Source organism: Elephas maximus, chromosome 2 (assembly GCF_024166365.1).
Source record: "Elephas maximus indicus isolate mEleMax1 chromosome 2, mEleMax1 primary haplotype, whole genome shotgun sequence".
NCBI lineage: Eukaryota > Metazoa > Chordata > Mammalia > Proboscidea > Elephantidae > Elephas > Elephas maximus.
The window spans coordinates 186,554,487-186,573,549 of NC_064820.1; the positions used below are offsets into that span (position 1 = coordinate 186,554,487).

Sequence of the window (19,063 nt, forward strand, 5' to 3'; positions counted from 1 at the left end):
TGCCAAGAGCCTGGACACTCGGGGTGGTGAAAGCCAGGGGCCTTGGGAAGCAGAGGTAAGGCAAGTCTTGCTCTAGCCTCCGGGGGCTCCAGAGTCAGAGTAAGGGGCGTCCTCCCTTTCCCCTGTCAAGAGCAGCGAAGGAGTAGCCGGTGGTTCGGTCTGTCCCACGAGGGGGCGCGTCCCTAGCCCTAGGACCCGCCCTCAAGGCGCTGGGCGCGGGGAGGGGACCCGGGAACCCAGGAGCTCCGCGCTCCGCCTCCCGTTTCCGGGGCAGCGCGGCTACCTGCACCGCCCGGGCCGCACCTGGCGGAGGCAGAAGTCGCAAACCCAGAGAGAGCAGAGCGGCGGAGCCCGGAGGAGGGGACAGTGCCCGGCTCGGGGGAAGAAGCTGCGGCGGCGGGAGGCGGCGGCGGGGAGGGCGCAGCGCGCCGCGCTGCGGAGGAGGGCAGGCAGCTCCGCTAGGCTCGCTCTGCCCTGCCGGCTGGGCGCGCACCCGGGCCCGCACCGAGCTGCTGCCGGCGCACATGGCAGCGTGAGAGGCCGGCAGCGGGAGAAGCGGGTGGCGCCGGGCCGGGGCCGCAGGGACGCATGGACAGCGGCGCCACCCCGGCCGGTCCCCACTAGGGCCCCCCATCTGCGGCCACCCTCCCTCCGATCATGGTGCCTCGGCGGCCGGCCGAGCCAGAGATGGCCGGCCGGAGCCGCTGAGCCGGTGGTCTCCAAGGCGGCCAGGAGTTGCATGGGGGAGCGCGGGTCGCGCTCGGGAAGATGCCCCGGCCGGAGCTGCCCCTGCCGGAGGGCTGGGAGGAGGCGCGCGACTTCGACGGCAAGGTCTACTACATAGACCACACGAGCCGCACCACCAGCTGGATCGACCCGCGGGACAGGTAGGACTCCGGGATGTCCCTCCCTACACCCCGGCACACGCCCCCACCTGCCCCAGGGGCCACCGGCCGGGACTGGGTAGAGGGACACGCTTCTTAGAGTCTGCCCTGGAGCCGGGGGGGCAGCGGAGTTCTGCAAGCCTAAACCCCTTTCTTCAGATTGCCCCTGAGCCCGTTCTGGAGCGCCGCTCCTGCCCTGGTGGGCTGCTGGGAGGAGGGGACGGCCAGTGAGCTGGCCCAGGCTGCCCCCACCGCCACCACCAGATGGAAGTCTTAGGCCCCAACCGGCACCTGCTCGGAGTTTTGACCTTAAACTGTAGCCCCGCCCCGTGCCCCCTTTAGTAGAAGAGGTTGGGCGGGGGCGGGAGAGCTACTTAGCAGATTGAGGCTGGGGCTTCCCGGGGAGGCTTTCCCCAGCATCTGGGGGGATGGGAAGCATCTGGTTTAGAGGGGGTGGTAGTGACCCAGGATTCAGTGGGAGACTGCTGGAGGAGGGGAAGGCTGCTTGGAGTGTGCATTTTGGCAGGTGCTCCTGAGAAGAGTAGGGAGCAGCCAGGGGGCCTGGAGGCCGAGGATGGAAAGGGAAGGAAGGAGCTAGGGAGGGCAGATCAGGGAGACTAGTTCTCCCTCACTGCAACTTGGAAGCTGTTAGGACGTTGATGGAGGTGAGAGGCTTCCGGGAAAGGCCAGCCCATCACCTCTTTCTCCTCCGTTTCTTCCCTCTGGGAACCTTGGCTCCTCAGCCCTGCACCAGCTCGTCCTGACCTTGGTGGGCACCAGGCTGGCTGTAGCACAGCTTTTTTTTTTTTTTGCTGAGGCAGATGGAGTCTGGATGGCTCTGTCGCTTAGCTCTCCAGACTTTCTTCTGGTTTTGACTGCTGGGCATTTTATTGCATACTCTTTCCCCCTTCCCATGTATGTCCTAGAGGACACCCACAGAGTCCACTTTGTTGTCCTTTGCTGATATGGTCTGTAGAGAGTTCAGAGTGTCTCAGGAATGTATAACTTTTACCTGGTCAGTGTGACCTTGGGGGTCAGGTGCCTGTAAAGCAGCCAGTGTTAGTTATTTGGATTCTTCTTGTGGACCCCAGAGGTCCAGGGTGGAGTGTGTAGAAAGTAGTGAGTTAAAAAGAGGAAAATGTGGATTGAGATTCCCAGTAGTTTCTGCAAGCACTTCCATTCGTTCATTCATTCATTCATTCATTCATTCATTCATTCATCGGATGCCTTCTCTTTGCTCCACAGCTTGCTGCATGTCTCATTACTGTATAACCTGGAAGAAAATGTTTAATGCTGGGAAGAGTTGCTTTAGCCTCTGATTCTCAATTTCCCTATTTGTCAGATTAATAGTTTGCTTAGAAGGGAAGGAGCAATAGTGGGAATCTTAAGAGCTGGAAGGGATGGGACAATTTGAAGGCCCAGTGGTGTGATTTGCTCAAATATTTTGATCTTTCCACCACTCTGCAAACACCAAGTTCTTTACCAGCTCAAAAGTTCCTCCAAGTATGCGGTCCTCACACACTTCTCTTCCCTGAGCCCCTCAGGATCAGTTGCCACCAGGGGCTCTGTTACCGCTTTGGTGAGCTGAGCAGTCTTTCCTTGGCCCCATTTTCCTTGTCCTCTCATAGGAAACCCTGGTGGTGGAGTGGTTAAGAGCTGTGGCTGCTAACCAAAAGGTTAGCAGTTCAAATCCACCAGGAGCTACTTGGAAACCCTGTAGGGCAGTTCTGCTCTGTCCTTCAGGGCCTAGGAGTTGAAATCAACTCTATGGCAATGGGTTTGCTTCCCCCCCTACCCCCCGCCCTAGGATAGAGACAAGTTCAAGTTTACATATCCTCCTCAGAACTTGGGCCACTGAGTTAGAAGTTGGAGGTCTGAGGACCACACCCAGCACTGCTAACTTGCCCCAAGTCATGCGACTCTGAGAGGATAGCAGAAGGTCTGGAAGCTTCCCAAACAACAATAGTTCTTGTCCCTCGGAAGAGGGCAGGTGTGTAGCTTCTGTGGAAAACTGACTTGGCTAGAGCAGTTGGGACTACCTTCATGGTTTTTTGCTGTGTTCACATGCCACTTCTGCTATTGTTTACTTAATATCTGGCATTAAATCAACTCATAAAATTTTTGTACCACTTTCACAAATGAGAAACATAGTGTCTATTGCCATAATAGAAGGTCACCTTAAAAAGTACAGTGAAGATAAAACAAACTAGTGCCATTATATTTTATCTAGATACTGTTGCCTGCTCAGCCTTTTTTTTTTTTTCTCCCAGCAGATTGGCAAGCATTGGAGAGGAGTTAAAGATACATTGGCACCTAAGTGGCACCTTCCTCATTTTGCAATTTAGTGTCTGTGTTTTTTTGTTGCTGTTGTTTGTTTCTTTTTTTTTTTTTTTATTTCTGCATCTTCGCACATCCTAGTCATCCCAACCACACAGGGCTCGTGGGAGGGCCCTGAGTTTGGGGTGCTGGGGAGTTTTGAAATCAACCCTGGGGATCACTGTCGTGGTAGACCAACTTTGAAAGTTTGGGGAAAGAGCTGATCAGAGGGCATCCACTGTGGGTCTTTGGAATTTCCATCTTGCCCAGTGTGTTAGGCAGTGTGGACAGCTGGCTGCGTGGCCTCGGGCAAATTGCTTGACCTCTCTGAGGCACAGGTTCTCCACTGAGGAGATAATTGATTAGATGCTCTCCAAGGACCCTGCCAGTTCTCGGATATAAGACCCCTCTGCCTCTCCTTAACCCTCCTGCCTCCATAGCAAGATGGGGGGTTGGAGTGGGTAGGATGGGGATGGGGCCATGAGAAGGAGAAGGGAGAGATTTAACAACAGCCAATTTAACAGCCAAATTTTTTGGGGGGGAGGGGAAACAAAACCTGTTGCCATCAAGTTGATTCAGACTCACAGTGACCCTGCAGGACAGAGTGTTAAATTTTGCCTAGATAATTACATCTCTGGGACTAGTTAATGCTAAGAAACAAAAAACTTTGAAAACATTCTGCTCATCAGCCGTGTGTGTGTGTGTGTGTGTGTGTGTTCTGCTCATCAACCGTGTGTGTGTGTGTGTGTGTGTGTCTCAGCTTTTTCCTTACCTGAATGAAGGAGATACCCACCCATTCCCCTGAATTTAAAAGAACTCAGTCAAATGGTTATTCAGTCAGGAAAGTGATTTCTTAGCCACTGAAGACAAAATAGCGTCTCCGGTTACCAACCCTAAAGAATGTCTTGGCACATTCCTGCCCCTGGGGCTGAGCTGTTCTGTGTGCTGTCCGGAGTGGAGGCTGCTGGGGGTAGGGAATCCAGTTTTCAGCTTCCTTTTCACCAGGGGGTTCGAAGAGCTGCCAGGCAGCCTGCCTTGCCAACTCTCTCCCCTTCTCACCAAGGGGACGACTGGGAGGCCAAAATTCCAGAGGACGGTCGTCCCAACAACCAGAGAGAGTCCAGTGGGCAGCTTGGGGCATGCCCACTGGGCCAAAGGCTCCGGCAGCACCTCAGGCTCTTACCGAGGCGTGGCCAGTCTGGGAAGGTGACAAGTCCTTTGGGAACCAGGGGCACAGCCCCTCAGAGTAGTGCTCTTTTTCAGAATAACTCCAGGTGCTGCTGGGAGCACCCAGCAAAGGGCCAGCGTTCCGTGTGTGTTTAGCCTAGTGGTGTGCAAAAACAAATAGGCTGATTGTTCTCTGAGGAAGAATGGATCACTGGAACTGGCTCTGCCAGAGAAGGTTCTTGAAGCCTGATTCCTGCTCATTCGGCGGTTTGTGTTCAGACCTTCCAAGAACCACCTGGGAACTCTGGGCTCAGTTTCTGGGTCCTTGAGCCAAGCACTGGGGCTTAGAGGACTCAGCAACTTCTCTCATGGCTTGAGGAGGAGCTTTTGCTCATCTTATTTCAGAAACAATTTTTATTGTATGAAGTTGAGTCAGGAACCTCATGTTGGTCACAGACCTTTATGAGAACCTGACAAAAGTCAGGACTCTTACAAGAGCAAAATGCAAACACAGTTTTTGTCACTAATTTCAGGAGGTTTAAGGATCCCAGGTTCATAACTCCTGCTGTGGTGTAACTTGGAAACTGCTCATCACCGCCTATATACCCTCCTATTTAGCTAGGTAAGACCCTGGGGGGCACAAACAGTTAAGCACTTGACTACTAACAGAAAGGTCAGAGATTCAAATCTACCCAGAGGCACCTCGGAAAAAACATCCGGTGATTACTTCCAAAAGATCACAGCCATTGAAAACCCTGTGGAGCACATTTCTATTCTGAACAGACAGGGTCACCGTGAGTTGACTGCCACAGCAACTGATCGTTTAGCTGGATAGGGAATATTGATTATTTACTATATCCAAGTGGTTTGCTGGGAGCTTTACATGGATTATTTTTTAAATCCTCATAACAACCCTAGGAATAGGCACAGTTATCTGCCTGAGGAAGCAGAGGTTCAGGAGGGAAGGTGAAGTTTAGTGAAAGCCGCCAAGCTTTTGTGGAGCTGACATGTGAACACCAGGCAGGCTAACCTCAAACCCACATTTCTAACCATTGCACCACTCGGCTTGCTGCTGAATTAATTGCTTAATCAAGACTTCTGCTCCACCACCTGATGAACTTGGCCTTGGAAAATGGAGCTGGGACAGGCATGATTTCAGTTACCTACAACCATTCTGGTGTAGACAGACAAGGGTTAATTAAGAGAGCAAATGTGGACAGTGGAAAGAGGGCGAGCCTCTGAATCCTGGAATCTTGGATCTGCCACTTGCTACCTGAGTGACCTTGATGGCACATATTCTTTCTGAAGTTTGGTTTTGTCTTCTATTTGACGGGGAGAGGCACATAAACTGTCAAGGAATGTTATGAAGACGAATTAAGCTAATGCTGCAGGGCAGCTAGCACAGAGCCAGGCATGCAGGACGTGCTCAGGGACACAAGTTCCTTTAACTTTTGCTAGAAAGTACCTGCAAAACATCTAAATCAAATGGAGGCTGGCAGGGGTGGATTATCCAGTAGGCAAGGTAAGCATGGCACTTACCTTGCTTACCAGATCATCTGTAGTGAACAATTTCAGTTTTTTTTTCACCACATCGAAGATTGTGTTTCTAGGTACGGCTGGCATCTGTCCCTCTGCCAATCCCACCGCACCTTCCTACAGAATCAAAGCCTGTTTTCAAATTTACAATCCCTGACGGGGCAGATGACCCAGTAAGCAAGGTAAACATGGGTTTACTTACCAATCTGTGGTGAACAGTTTAGGATGGGTTTCACCACATGTGAAATTGTTCGCTACAGAAGATGTGGTGAGCAAGGTAAACACCCTGCTTACCTTGCTGTTGGATAATCTGCCCCTGGAGGCTGGTTTTCCACCTGAGTCGGTAGCAGTTTGGAGCTGGAACAGGCCTTTTTGGTCATGAAGTCCAGCCCTTGATTCAGAGTCAAGTGACTTGCCCGAGGTCACACAGAAAATAAATGGCAAGCAACCCTGAAGCTACTCCTTTCCTCTTCTCTCATGTAACCTTTTCCCTAAAAGTCAGATCCAGGCTCTCCTGATCCATGGAAATAATTTGGGTATGCTTTATGCCCGTGGCTGAGTAATTCTTTATAATCCTTTTGGATTTATAGACCAGAGTTTCATTCATAGTATCACGATAATTTGTGGTCTGTGTCATAAGAAGTTGCTCTATGCTGAACGGTTAAAGTACCAAAGATGGCAAGTGAGTTACTACTCTTATAATCAAGTAAAGGAGCCCTGGTGGCTCAGTGGTTAAGTGCTTAGCCGCTAACTGAAAGGTTGGCCGTTTGACCCATAAGGTTATCTTCAGACCACTGTCGTTTCCCACCAATTTATATTCCAATGTGCTTTATTAAGCGGGACTTATAATCCACCTGCCAGAGAATTTACCTAAAGCCTCTATTCTCCATGTTTCTGCTCTTAATGATCAAGTAATAGCTATAGATTGGGGCTTTATAAGTTATTAGAGGGCTTTTCTTCTCTAAGATTTAAGATTTATATATTCCATGGGATTCTGCCATACATGGGAACATCTTCTGCCATGTACTAAAAAAGAAATAAAGTTAAAAAAACACTAATATAGATAACCAGAAAAAATAAGAGACTTTGAGGACCCATATAAAACCAAACCCAACCCATTTCCGTCGAGTCGAGTCCAACTTATAGTGACCACCCCATAGGGTTTCCAAGACTGTAAATCTTTACGGAAGCAGACTGCCACATCTTTCTCCCATGGAGCAACTGTTGTTGAGAAACCATAAAGGAATAAAATATTAAATGATAACTTTTTTTTTGAATATTTACCCTGTACTGAGCACTGGCCCAAGCATTTTATATATATATCAGGGCCCTTATTTATTCCTCTCAAGAACCATATGAGGTTAGTACTATAAGGAGCTTCGGATGAGAAAACTGAGATTTAGAAAGGTTAAGTAACTTGCCCAAGGTCACCAGTAGGTGATGTACCCAGGATTAGACCCGAAGTGGCTTGACTCTTGAAACCACTCGGTCTTGCACTGCCCCAGCTCATTAGTGCATTCTAGGGCTCCAGAATACCCTGTTGACAAGTTGGACTGTAGTTGTTGTTGATTCAGCTCCGACTCATGGCGACCTTACGTATAATAGAATGAAGCATCGCCCAGTCCTGCCTCATCTACATGATCATTGGTATGTTTGAGTCCATTTTATTGAGCATTTTTTCTCATTTTCATTGGCCCTCTACTTTACCAACCATGACGTCCTTTTCCAGTGATTGGTCTCCCTGATGACATATCCAAAGTAAGCAAGTTGAAATCTTGTCATCTTCACTTCTAAGGAACGTTCTGCTTGTATTTCTTCTAAGACCGATTGGTTCTTTCTTTTGGAGTCCCTGGTATAGTCAGTCTTTGTCAGCACTAAAGTTCTAATACATCAGTTCTTCTGTCTTCCTTTTTCATTATCCAACTTTCTCATGTGTATGAGACAATCAAAAAAAGACCATGGTTTGGGTCAGAAGCACCTTGGTCATTACAGTGACATCTTTGCTTTTTAAAACTTTAAAGAGGTCGCTTGTGGCAGATTTGCCCAATGCTGTATGTTGTTTGATTTCTTGACCGCTGTTTGCATGGACGTTGATTGTTGATCCAAGTAGAATGAAATCGCTGACAACTTTAACTTCTTCTCCATTTATCATGATATTGTTTATCGGTTCAGTTGGGAGGATTTTCATTTTCTGTACATTCAGGTGGACGTGGACTTTAGAGTTACCCGTTATTCCTAAGATGGTCAAACCCAATATGGATCTCAGCAAGAGATGTTTCCAAGAAACCTGATTGGAGAAGCCAGTGAGTTGCTCATGGTGGCTTAGAGACTGTTTGGCACAAACTCTGCTTTCTGGAAGCAGCCAGCTAACCAGAGCTCTGGGGAGGAGAGAACAGAGATGGAGGCAGAAAAACTCTTTGAAGGATGCAGTGTGTGCAGGGAGTTCAAAGTCGTTTCCAAGTCGCTTGGGAAAATGCTTCCAACAGCCAGGGAATTAGTAGCCAAGGCAGCTACTCTCTGTCATCACCCCTGCCCCTTCTGGGAGAGGGCCTAGCCAAACTGACCTGATTTTCCAATCCCCTGGGATCCCAGGTAGCTGTGGGAGAAACACTGCCCTTTTGAAGAGAACAGAATCGGGTTGCGTTCGTTACCAGGAAGGTAGGAACTCCAATCTCAGGTGCAGGTCAGGGGAGAGAAGGCTAGAATAAGCAGGAGTTGAAGGTGGTTGATGTGTTGCTGCTGAGCTCTCTGGTTGGAAGAAGCCTTGGCCAGGTGTCTTAGTTATCTATCTAGTGCTGCTATAACAGAAATACCACAAGTGGATGACTTTAACAAAGAGAAATTTATTTCTTCACAGTAAAGTAGGCTCAAAGTCCAAATTCCGGGTGTCAGCTCCAGGGGAGGGCTTTCTCTCTCTGTCGGCCTTCTCATCAGTCTTCTCCTGGTCAAGGAGCACTTCAGGCGCAGGGACCCCAGGTCCAAAGGACGCGCTTTGCCCCTGGTGCTGCTTTCTTGGTGGTATGAGGTCCCCCTATCTCTCTGCTGGCTTCTTTTATATCTCAAGAGACTGCCTCAAAACACAATCCAATCTTGTAGATTGAGTCCTGCCTCACTAACACAACTGCTGCCCATTCACCCTCGTTAACATCATAGAGGCAGGATTTACAACATATAGGAAGATCACACAATACTGGGGAATCACGGCCCAGCCAAATTGATACACATTTTTTGCAGGACATAATTCAATCCATGACACCGGGTTTTGGTGGCATTTGCATGGTGCCCACCCGGGAGCACGTGGCTGTCCGTGCTGAGTGTCAGGAGCTCTCTCCTGCCTACTCTGGCTCCATTCAGGTGGTAGGGATCCATAATGCCGTGCTCAGTGAGGGGCCCTGCACTTGAAGTGGCTGATGGCATCCCTGTCATCATCTCTAGCTACTTGCTGAAGGAAGCGCTTCCACTTGGACAGGACTGAGGGCTGAATATGGGTTGAGTATGTGTGAAAAGTCATCCAACCAAGGGCTGGATCCAACTCTGCCCTCCTTGCCTCTCCCAGCACAGAGAGGGTCAGACGGCCATGCACCCTGTGGTAGAACAGGGAAAGACTCTGGTTGCTGCTGCTGACAAGCTTCTCCGCTGCCTTGAATCCCTGTTTCAGAGTGAGATAAAAGAAGAGAAAACTAAGAAACTGGATACAGTGGCGTTTTGTTATTTAACCTTCACCAGCAGGCCATTAAGCCCCGGGCTCCTGAACAGAAAACCTCTTGCCAAAATAATGGGGGCGGGGAGAGCAAGAAGGGGACAGGCATTTACTGTTGTGTAGAGAGGATATTCTATAAAGAACGTGCTGGACAGGAAAGGGGGTAGCATAGAGTGGGGAGGAGGAGGGGGAAGACAAGCGCAGGGGCTCTCATGCCCCCCTGAACTGCCTCCTCAATGTGTCTACCCATGACATCTCACCGTTGGGAAGAAACGGGATCTTTCAGTTTCAAATGTCTGCCAAAGAAAAGAGACTGAGGCTTAAGTTCTCTCTCAATGGTCAGCCAGAAAAAAAATGAAGCTGCATCAAGATTAGGGACACCTTTGTTGGCTTTTTTCTTCCCTTGCCCCATTCATCACTCTCTGGCAGCAAGGACACCCGGCCAACAGGCAGCTGCTGACTTTCCCCAGCCGGCTGCCTGCTGTTGCTGGGCCTGGTTTGGTTGCAGCCTCGCTCTCCGCACATTGGCTTCCTCTCAGCCCCGTGGTGACGACTTGTTTGATCCATCACTGGGGCAGCCCTTCAGATCCACTGGCTGGTACCTGACTTGGAAGGATAAAATATCAAGATACAGACATCAGGTGGCTGCATGGAAGAGATGACCCTGGGACACCTTCCCGGTCCTGCATCTGTCGTGGTTTTTCTTGGATAGTTGAGTCGCCGTTAGTGTTTCACTGCGTATTCCGGTAATTCCTTAAAATTCCTCAGAAGTGCGTTGTCTTTGTATCATTGCAAGAACAATGACTATCACCTGATGATAAGGGTGAAGCTAATAATACCAGTACCAGTTGCCTCGAGTTGATCCTGACTCATGGCTACCCCATGTGTGTCAGAGTAGAACTATGCTCCATAGGGCTTTCAATGGCTGGTTTTTCAGGTAGATTGCCAGGCCTTTCTTTGGAGTTGCCTCTGGGTGGACTCGAACCTCCAACCTTCTGGATAGCACCAAGTGTGTTAACTATTTGCACCACCCAGGGAGAGCTATTCTTAATTATTTTTATCAAGGGTCTGCCTTGTGCCAAACACATCATTATAACATTTCCAAACACTATTGTTCATGATATTTTTATGTCATTTCTGTCAAGTGGGGGAAACTGAGGCTAAGCAGTCAAGTGACAGGCTCAGGGTTACACAGGATAGAAGAGGCAAAGTTGGAATCAGAATCGCGGTCTGTCTGATTCCAAAGCCTTGCTTTTTCCACCTCTGCAGTCTCAGTGCATTTGGAGGGAGGAAGGCAGGAAGGAAAGGGGGATAAAAGGGAAAGGGACCTTTTTAACTACAGAGGAATAAGCAGAAACACCTGTCAGCGAATGTACCTTAGGAAGGAAAAATGTTGGTGTGGTTGCAGCCAAACATTGGTTTGTTGTTGCTGGCTGCCATCGAGTCGATTCTGACTCATAGCAATCCCATGTGACCGAGTAGAACTGCCCCATAGGGTTTTCTAGGCTGAAATCTTTATGGAAGCTGATTGCCAGGTCTTTCTTCCGCAGAGCAGCTGGGGGGGTTTGAACTGCCAACGTTTTGGTTAACAGCAAGCGCTTCACGGTTGAGCCACCAGGGCTCCTTATTTGTTTGATACACCGCCCTATTTTCTGCAATAGGTAAGGGCATCATAAAGATCTTCAGAAGACATTGGCAGCAAGTCCCAGCTCTGTTGCTTTCGAATAGTAAGTCACCTCGAACAAATTCCTCCTCACCTGTAAAACAAGGCTAAGAGTAGGACCTGCTGAGCCCAGAGGGTGGTGGTGAGGATGAAAGGACATTTGATACGTAAAGTGCTTAGGGCTTATCAGGCTTTCCAATGGGAGCTGCCATCATTTAGGTTAATTGACCTTCCTGTGCATTTGGAGAGAGCTAGGACCCTGTGTCCTCCTTGTTATTTCAAGTCTCTTTTGGATGGGCCAAGGCTCACCTGGAGCCATGTTTACATTAGTGCTGGAAAACCACCATGGCGTCACTTGTTATATAAATAAATCAATAAACTTCCCTCCTGGCCTTATCGGAGGCAAACCCTTCTTTGGAATTTCTGGAGTGAAGTGACTCTTGCCAGTGAGCTGGCAGCAGGACTGTGTGTGAAGCAGGGGGGAATGCATTACAGTTGTCATGGAAGAGCTCAACGGGGGATGCCGGAACCAGAGGGCACTGGAATTAATTTGTAACTGCTTTAATAGCATGTCCCTGTACTGAGCCTCCCCCCGCCCCTCCACCCTGGCACTGTTTGAGAACCTGGTAGGTTTTAGCATGGCGGTGGTGCAGAAGGGCATTGGTGTTTATCACGTCCCACCCAGCCAGGAGTTGGCCATTTATCCAACAGGTATTTATGGATTGCCTTTTGGGCTCCGAGCCCTGGTCCCAGAGCTGCAGTCAGAGCAAAGTCCCTGCTGCAATGGGGTATCACTGGGGGAAGGAGACAGGCAAACAGTGAAACAGATAATTGCATTATGACCAGGGGCTTGTGTTTTCTAGAATTCCTTGACCCTTTTTAGGAAGATAGAGACAGGCTGGTCCATGACAGCTGTTGGCAGTGGTGGTGAGAACCTAGATTTGGAGCTAGAAGACCTTTATGCCTTCAGTAAGGTACAAGACTTCGAACTGGTTCATTTAGGTTTGAACCCCTGCTGAGAGTTTGCATTTCCACCCCGATACACTGTATTGAATCTACATTTTCACAAGATCCCTACATGATCCTCATGTGCACATAAGAATGTATCCATAAGAATCACGTGGGGATCTCATTAAAATGTAGATTTTGATTCAGCATCCCTGGGGTGGAAATGCAGATTCTCAGCAGAAGAGTCGAACTGGACTGAACTGGTTCAAAGTCCTGGTTTATTAAGCCCTCCAGGGTTATCCCCTCAAATCTGTGAACCATTGGCCTTGTATAAAAGATTCTTCTAAAGCCAGGTATATGCAGCCAGTTGAAGAGGTCTTACTTGGCTTATGAATTTTTTGCCTCAGTTTCTTGTGTCCCAAGTCATTACTTTCAAGCTACTTCTACTTGACCTCCTCCTTGAGTGCTCGCTACCTGAGCTAATATCATCACCAAACTCTTCCATTTTTTTTTGAACATTTTATTGTTTTGGTGAAAGTTTACAGAGCAAGTTAGTTTCCCATTCAATAATTTAAACACAGCTTGTTTTGTAACATTGGTTGCAAACCCCTGAATGTGCTAGCACTCTCCCCCTCTTCCTCTCTGGGTTTCCTGTGTCCATTTGCCCCACTTTCCTGCCCCTACTTTTCTTCTGAACTTTGCTTTTGGGCAAATGCTGCCCTTTAGGTCTCATATAGTTGACTAAGGTGTACATTCCTCACTGGTGTTATTGTTCATTTTATAAGCCTGTCTATTGTAGGGCTATTATGTGATCTCCCGGAGTGATTTCATTTCCAAGTTTGAAGGGTGTCTAACGGCCGTTGTCTCAGGGGTTCCACCAGTCTCTTGTCAGACCAGTCCAAACACTTAATGGCCAAGCTGGACCTCCACACTTTCTTCTCCAGGCCCCCACTATCACCTGACATCTTCTCATCAAGATTTCACTTACAAATGAAATTTAGAACAGAGTTTCCAACTGGTTCATTTTGGTTCAACCCCCTGCTGAGGATCTTCATTTCTACCCCAGATATACTGAATCAGAATCTACATTTTAACAAGATCCCAGGTAATTCTTATGTATATATAAGAAACATAAGACTCACCTGGGGATCTTGTTAAAATGTAGATTCTGATTCAGTATATCTGGGGTGAAAATACAGATTCTCAGCAGGGGGTGAAACCAAACAGCTGGTTCAAAGCCATGGTTTAGAAGAGGCTTCTTTATCCCCTTGCTTAGACCCCCTTAGCACCTTCTGTTGTGATTACTTGTCTGTCTTCCCTACTGGATTACCTGTATCTTCTCCACTCTTCGCTAATGTCTAGTTCAGTGACTGGCCAGCACCAGAGGAACGCTTAACTCAGGGATGAATGCTCCCCAGTCAGGAGTTTTGGATTCTGTTTTTGGCCCTTCCTCTTAGCAAATCACTTACCTTTTCTGAGAGTCCCTGAGTGATGTAAATGGTTATTGTACTCAGCTGCTAACCAAAGGGCTGAGGGTTTGAATCCACCGAGAGATGCCTCAGAAGAAAGGCCTGGCAATCTACTTTCAAAAAAATAAGCCACTAAAAATCCTTTGGAGCACAGTTCTACCCTGACACACATGGGGTCACCATGAGTTGGAATTGGCTCGATGACAACTGGTTTGTCTTTCCTGAGCCCTCGTCTCCAGAGGTCTGGAATGGGGAATAGTGACCCTGATCTCCTTTCCACAACGGAGACTGGGAGGGTCCATTTGGAGCTGGCAGACAATAGGAACCATTGCTGAGTCTGAACTTGGGCTGTACATTGGAATTACCAAGGGGAGTGCCAAAATACTAATGGGCCAACCCCCAGAGATTCTGATTTAATCGGTCAGATGTGGCCTGGGCACGGGCTTTCTAAGTCATGTAGTCGATTCTAGGGTGCAGCCAGAGTGGAGAACCCCTGCTTCAGGTGCCTTCAGCTCACCTGCCTTCCTCACAGGTGCTTATGGAGTTGAAGTGAGATTATGTGAAAGCACTTTATAAATGGCCAAAGTGCCATATGAATGTCAGATATCGTGTTTAAAATAAGATTTACACAGTTCAACTCAGAAAAACTGAGATGACTCAGAAAGTATTAAAAAAAAAATAGTTACGGGCGATAGAGAAGTAGATCGTAGCAGCAGATCCTACATACCGATCTTGTGATTTCTTTCCTGATGGGTTAAGTATCAAAGAGATTTGGGCTCATCTTTGCCTAAATATGAAAATCTTTTCACCTCCCAGGGCAGTGTTGTTGTTGTTGTTAGGTGCCATCGGTCTTTTCTGACTTGTAGGGACCTTATGTGATAGAATAATACTGCCCCATAGGGTTTTCTTGGCTGTAATCTTTACAGAAGCAGATAGCCAGGTCTTTCTCCCGCAGAGCTGCTGGATGGGCTCAAACCGCCAACCTTTCAGTTAGCAGCCAAGCTTTTAACTGTTTGCGCCACAAATAACTTGGTCTAAACTACTTTTGAGTTGTAGGCATGGGGGCTGGACTTCCCTTTCACCTGCAGTTTCCCCTTAGCAGAACCCAATCTGGATTTCATGCAACTCTTGTGTCCTTAAGATCCCAAGAGAGTGGGGGTGCTCCTGATCCCAACTCCCTCAAGTGCTGTCACATTAAGTCATAGCCTGTGGATAAGAACTAATAATAGCTAACATTTATGTAGACTTTATTGTGCCAAGCCTTGGGCTATAGGCTTTAAGTGTGTCATCCATATTCTCATAGCATCCCTGTGAGGTAAAAACTGTCACCATCTCTACTGATGGAGAAACTGAGGCTTATAGGAGTTGAGAACATGCCCATGAACCCACAGCTAATAAATGGCCAATTCATTCTGTCTGTCCCAAAATGCATACTCTTCACCATTCAGCCATCCTGTAGGTCAGACCAGGCTGTCAAGGAGAGCAACACTGAGTTGTTGGTTCTTGTTAGTTACCATTGAATAGGCTCCTACTTATGGTGACCCCACGTACAACAGGATGAAATGTTGCCTGGTTTTGTACCACCTCCGCCCATTGTTGGTATGCTCGAGTCCATTCTTGCGGCCACTATATATTTTGAGTGCCTTTTCCAATCTAGAGGCACATCCTCCAGGGCTATATTGGACAATAGACTGCTGTGATCCATAGGGTTTTCATTTGCTAATTTCTGGAAGTAGATCACCAGGCCCTTCTTCCTAGTCTGTCTTACTCTGGATGCTCCCCTGAAACCTGTCCATTATGGGTGACCCTGCTGGTACTTTGTTTTTCCTGATGGTATTTAAAGTACGAGAGGCATAGCTTCCAGCATCATAGCAACATGCAAGCTACCACAGTACGATAAACTGACAAATGGTGGTGGAACCCTGAATTAGTCGCAGTAATTTAAGCCCAGAGCTCTTCCACTACTGTGATTCCTCCTGTCACTCAGCGTCTATCTGGAGATCCAAGCCTTTCCTAGTTCTACGCCCATTTTAGCAATGTCCATCTGTCATTGAGCTGGGTAAGTGAGCTCTTTTCCTGGGTATATTCCAGTTTTCAGAATCCCTCCAAGGGCTGATTTCTTTGAAATGTCCCTGCCCCATGGTAGTGATCAGCATCTTTGCTCTACCTGCTTGTAAACTGTGTTCTGCTCGTATTACTTTGTCGTGAAAGGTTTAGCAATAACCAAGTTCCCCTTTGGCTCATTGGTACCTCAACAGTGTGTGGGCTTCGTCTGCAGTGTGCTGGCCTCATGGACCATCCTCCAAGGTGTTTGTTTGGGGTTCACTAGAAGTCATGTGGGTCCCCTCAGGCTGGGCTTCACTGAGCAGGAAGTGGCCCTAGCAAGGCCTGGATAGCCTTCCTCTTCTGCTCCACGTTGGATACAGTTGAAACCTCAAGAAGTGCTGTTGCCTTTGCATGTTTGGTTCCTGGCAGGAACTGTGCTAGGAAGGGAGTACAGCAGTGAATATAGACAGACGTGGTCCCTTCTGAAGCTTAGAGGCAAATAATAAAAACCTAAACAAAATAATTACAGATGGGGAAAATAATAGGCTTTCTAAATAACACCAAAGGTCAAGCTATAAAGTTCTGTAGTCAGAAAAACTGAATTTGCCTTTAACTTTCAATAAGGTTTGTAATTGGCTGTTAATCTAAAGGTTGATGGTTTGAACCTACCCAGTGGTGCTGTGGAAGAAAGGCCTGGCAATCTGCTTCCATAAAGATTACAGCCAAGAAAATCCTATGGAGCAGTTTTACTCTGTAACACATGGGATTGCCATGAGTTGGAACTGGCCCAATGGCAATAGTTTTGGTTTATAGTGATCACCTCTCTACCTCTTCAACTAGGTTTTCATTACTCCAGTCAGGAGTTCATGGTGCCATATTGGCAACAAGCAGTGTGTTTTCTTGACTTTGGTGAAGGAGCCATGTTTTTTTCCTGAAGCAGCGTGATCTATTGACAACCTCCAAAGAGAGTGGCTCAAAGACAGATTCTTGGCTCTGACTCCAATTGACATAATCAGAATGCCTGGAGGTAGAACCCAGACCCCACAGTTGTGAAAAGAACCCCAAGTGATTTTGATGTAGTCTTAAGTTTGAGGACCACTGACCAAGGGAATAGACTTGCTCAAAATTGCAAATCATCCAAGAGCCCAAACCAGGACAAGAATCCTTTTAGCCTCCTCTTTTTTTTTTACATGCTTACCTACTTCTTGGTCCTCACATCAAAGAATCCTTTTTTTCTTTAGGGTTCCATTTACTTTTCTACAGTATGCTCAGGTGCCCTGTTATGGATTGAATTATATCCCTCAAAAATATGTCTTAAATCCTAACCTCTATGCCTGTGGTTATAATCCCATTTGGGAATAGGTTGTCTTTGTTATCTTAAGGAGGCAGGCTTAGTGTAGGGTATATCTTGAGTCAGTCTCTTTTGAGATATAAAAGACATTAAACAAGTAAGCAGAGAATAGATGGGGGAAGAGAGATGCCAAGCCACGTGAAGGTTGCCTGGAAGCAGAAGCTAAAGAGACAAGGACCATCTTCCAGAGCCAACACAGACAGAAAGCATTCCCCTAGAGCCAGCACCCTAAATTTGGACTCCTATACATTAATAAATAAATTTCTCTTCGTTAAAGCTGTCCATTTGTGGTATTTCTGTTGTAGCAGCACTAGATAACTAAGACATGTCCCCTCACCAAGAATAAGTCTTCAGTCTTTACACCCGCACCTCCATGCCCCTTCCTCCAAAGAACAGAGTAATTCCATACCTGCTGCCTCCATGTTGCCCATTCATGCTTTAGCACCTCCCATCCCTCCTCCGTCCACCCCATCCTCTGAGCAAAGGTCCAGAATGGCATGAGACCACCCACTGGTATCTTCCTTGACCTCCCTGTAGCATCTCACAGTGTTGCTGACCCTCTTCCTTTACTGGGGGTCATTCTTAGCCAGAGAAGGTAAGGGACCTTGCTGTCTTCTTAGCAGTCTCCTATGTCCCCAAGCCTTCAGCCAACTCCTCTTCAGTGAAACTTCATGTACCTATTTCCAGTTACCTGCTGGGCATCATTTCAGTGTCCAGGCAAGCTCAGCAAACTTTAACAAATCTAAAACTGAAAAACCGAGTTTAGTCCTGGTCACAAACAAACAGCTTTGCCTCTTGCCTTTCCTGTCGTTATCATGAGAAAGGACCATTATAATGACTGAAACATGTGGTTCAAAATTCTAAAGGTCAAAGAAACACGCAGTGAAATGCAGGTCTCCCTCACACCTGGTCCCCATCTACCCAGTTTTCGTCCCTAGAAGTAACCCTTGTTTCTAGAAACATCTATCATGATTATTCCTACCCTCCCCCCCCCCCCAGTCTAGCTGCCAAGTTCTTCCTCCCTTTCTTTTGCAGGCTCTGACATCTCACATCCTTTCTGTGTTTACTTCCACAGAGGTTAATTTAGTTGAAAACAGACCAGATGAGAAGCCTCTCCACTCTGCTGTCTAACCTGTGGTCTGCTTCCAGATTATTCTCACATAAACCTACCTCTACTGCCTGTCTCCTCGAACCCTTTAGTAACTCACTCTGAGGGACATACTTCTGAGCTTGACAACCAAAGCTTCTTAAAGCTGGTCCCTCTCTCATTTTCTAACTCTCTCGTGCTTTGTCACACTCTCTTTTATCTATAGGATGGGGATAGTAATAGTGTTTACCTTATACTGTTTTTAAGGGTGTTTCAAAAAATTATTCCTATGCGCTTTTGGTATCTTTTAAATTTTGACTTAATTTCAAACATCCAGGGAAGTTGCAAAAACAGTACAAGAAATTGTCACTTATTTTTTATCCGGATTTACCCATTTTCACAGTGTTGCCCCGTTTGCCTTATCATAGTCTCCCTTTCTCCTTTTAAGAAACCATTTAAGAATAAGTTGGAGACATCATGTCTCTAAACCACTAAATACTACAGTGTACTTTCTAAGAGAAACAAGGATATCCTCTGCTTCGTATAATTTTTATAAGGATTAAATTAAATAAACAATGTAAAATTCTTTGCAGAAGGCCCAACGCCATTGTAGGTGCCAATAATTGTTAGCTATTGTTAACTGAATTCTCTTCATTGGTCCTCTGCTTCTAGCCCACCTGGGTTAGTGGCAGTTAGTGGCCAACCATGCCCTGCACTTTGACATTCTCCCCACGTAGAACCTCCTGCCCCAGCCTCACCTGTATCCATTGAAGCCCTCCATCCCCTCTCTGGCCAGTGCCTGATGCCACTTGCTCCATGAGGCTCTCCTCATCCCTGTCTCCCTCCTACCCCTGGCTGGAAGGAATCTACTTTGAATCAGTCTCCCCTGGTCGAAA

The 19,063-nt window shown here is 47.5% G+C and overlaps 1 protein-coding gene across 2 annotated transcripts in view; it reads left to right on the plus strand.

The window, feature by feature from the left end:
* Positions 1 to 252: 252 nt before the first annotated feature.
* Positions 253 to 19,063, plus strand: part of WWC1 (WW and C2 domain containing 1) — a 202,192-nt gene continuing 183,381 nt past the window's right edge. The window contains exon 1 of one of the 2 annotated variants that reach the window (XM_049874282.1): positions 253 to 887. In XM_049874282.1, coding sequence (XP_049730239.1) covers positions 769 to 887 — 119 coding nt within the window. In that variant the 5' untranslated portion in view covers positions 253 to 768. The remainder of the gene's footprint in view (positions 888 to 19,063) is intronic. The other variant, XM_049874283.1, reaches the window with a different exon arrangement.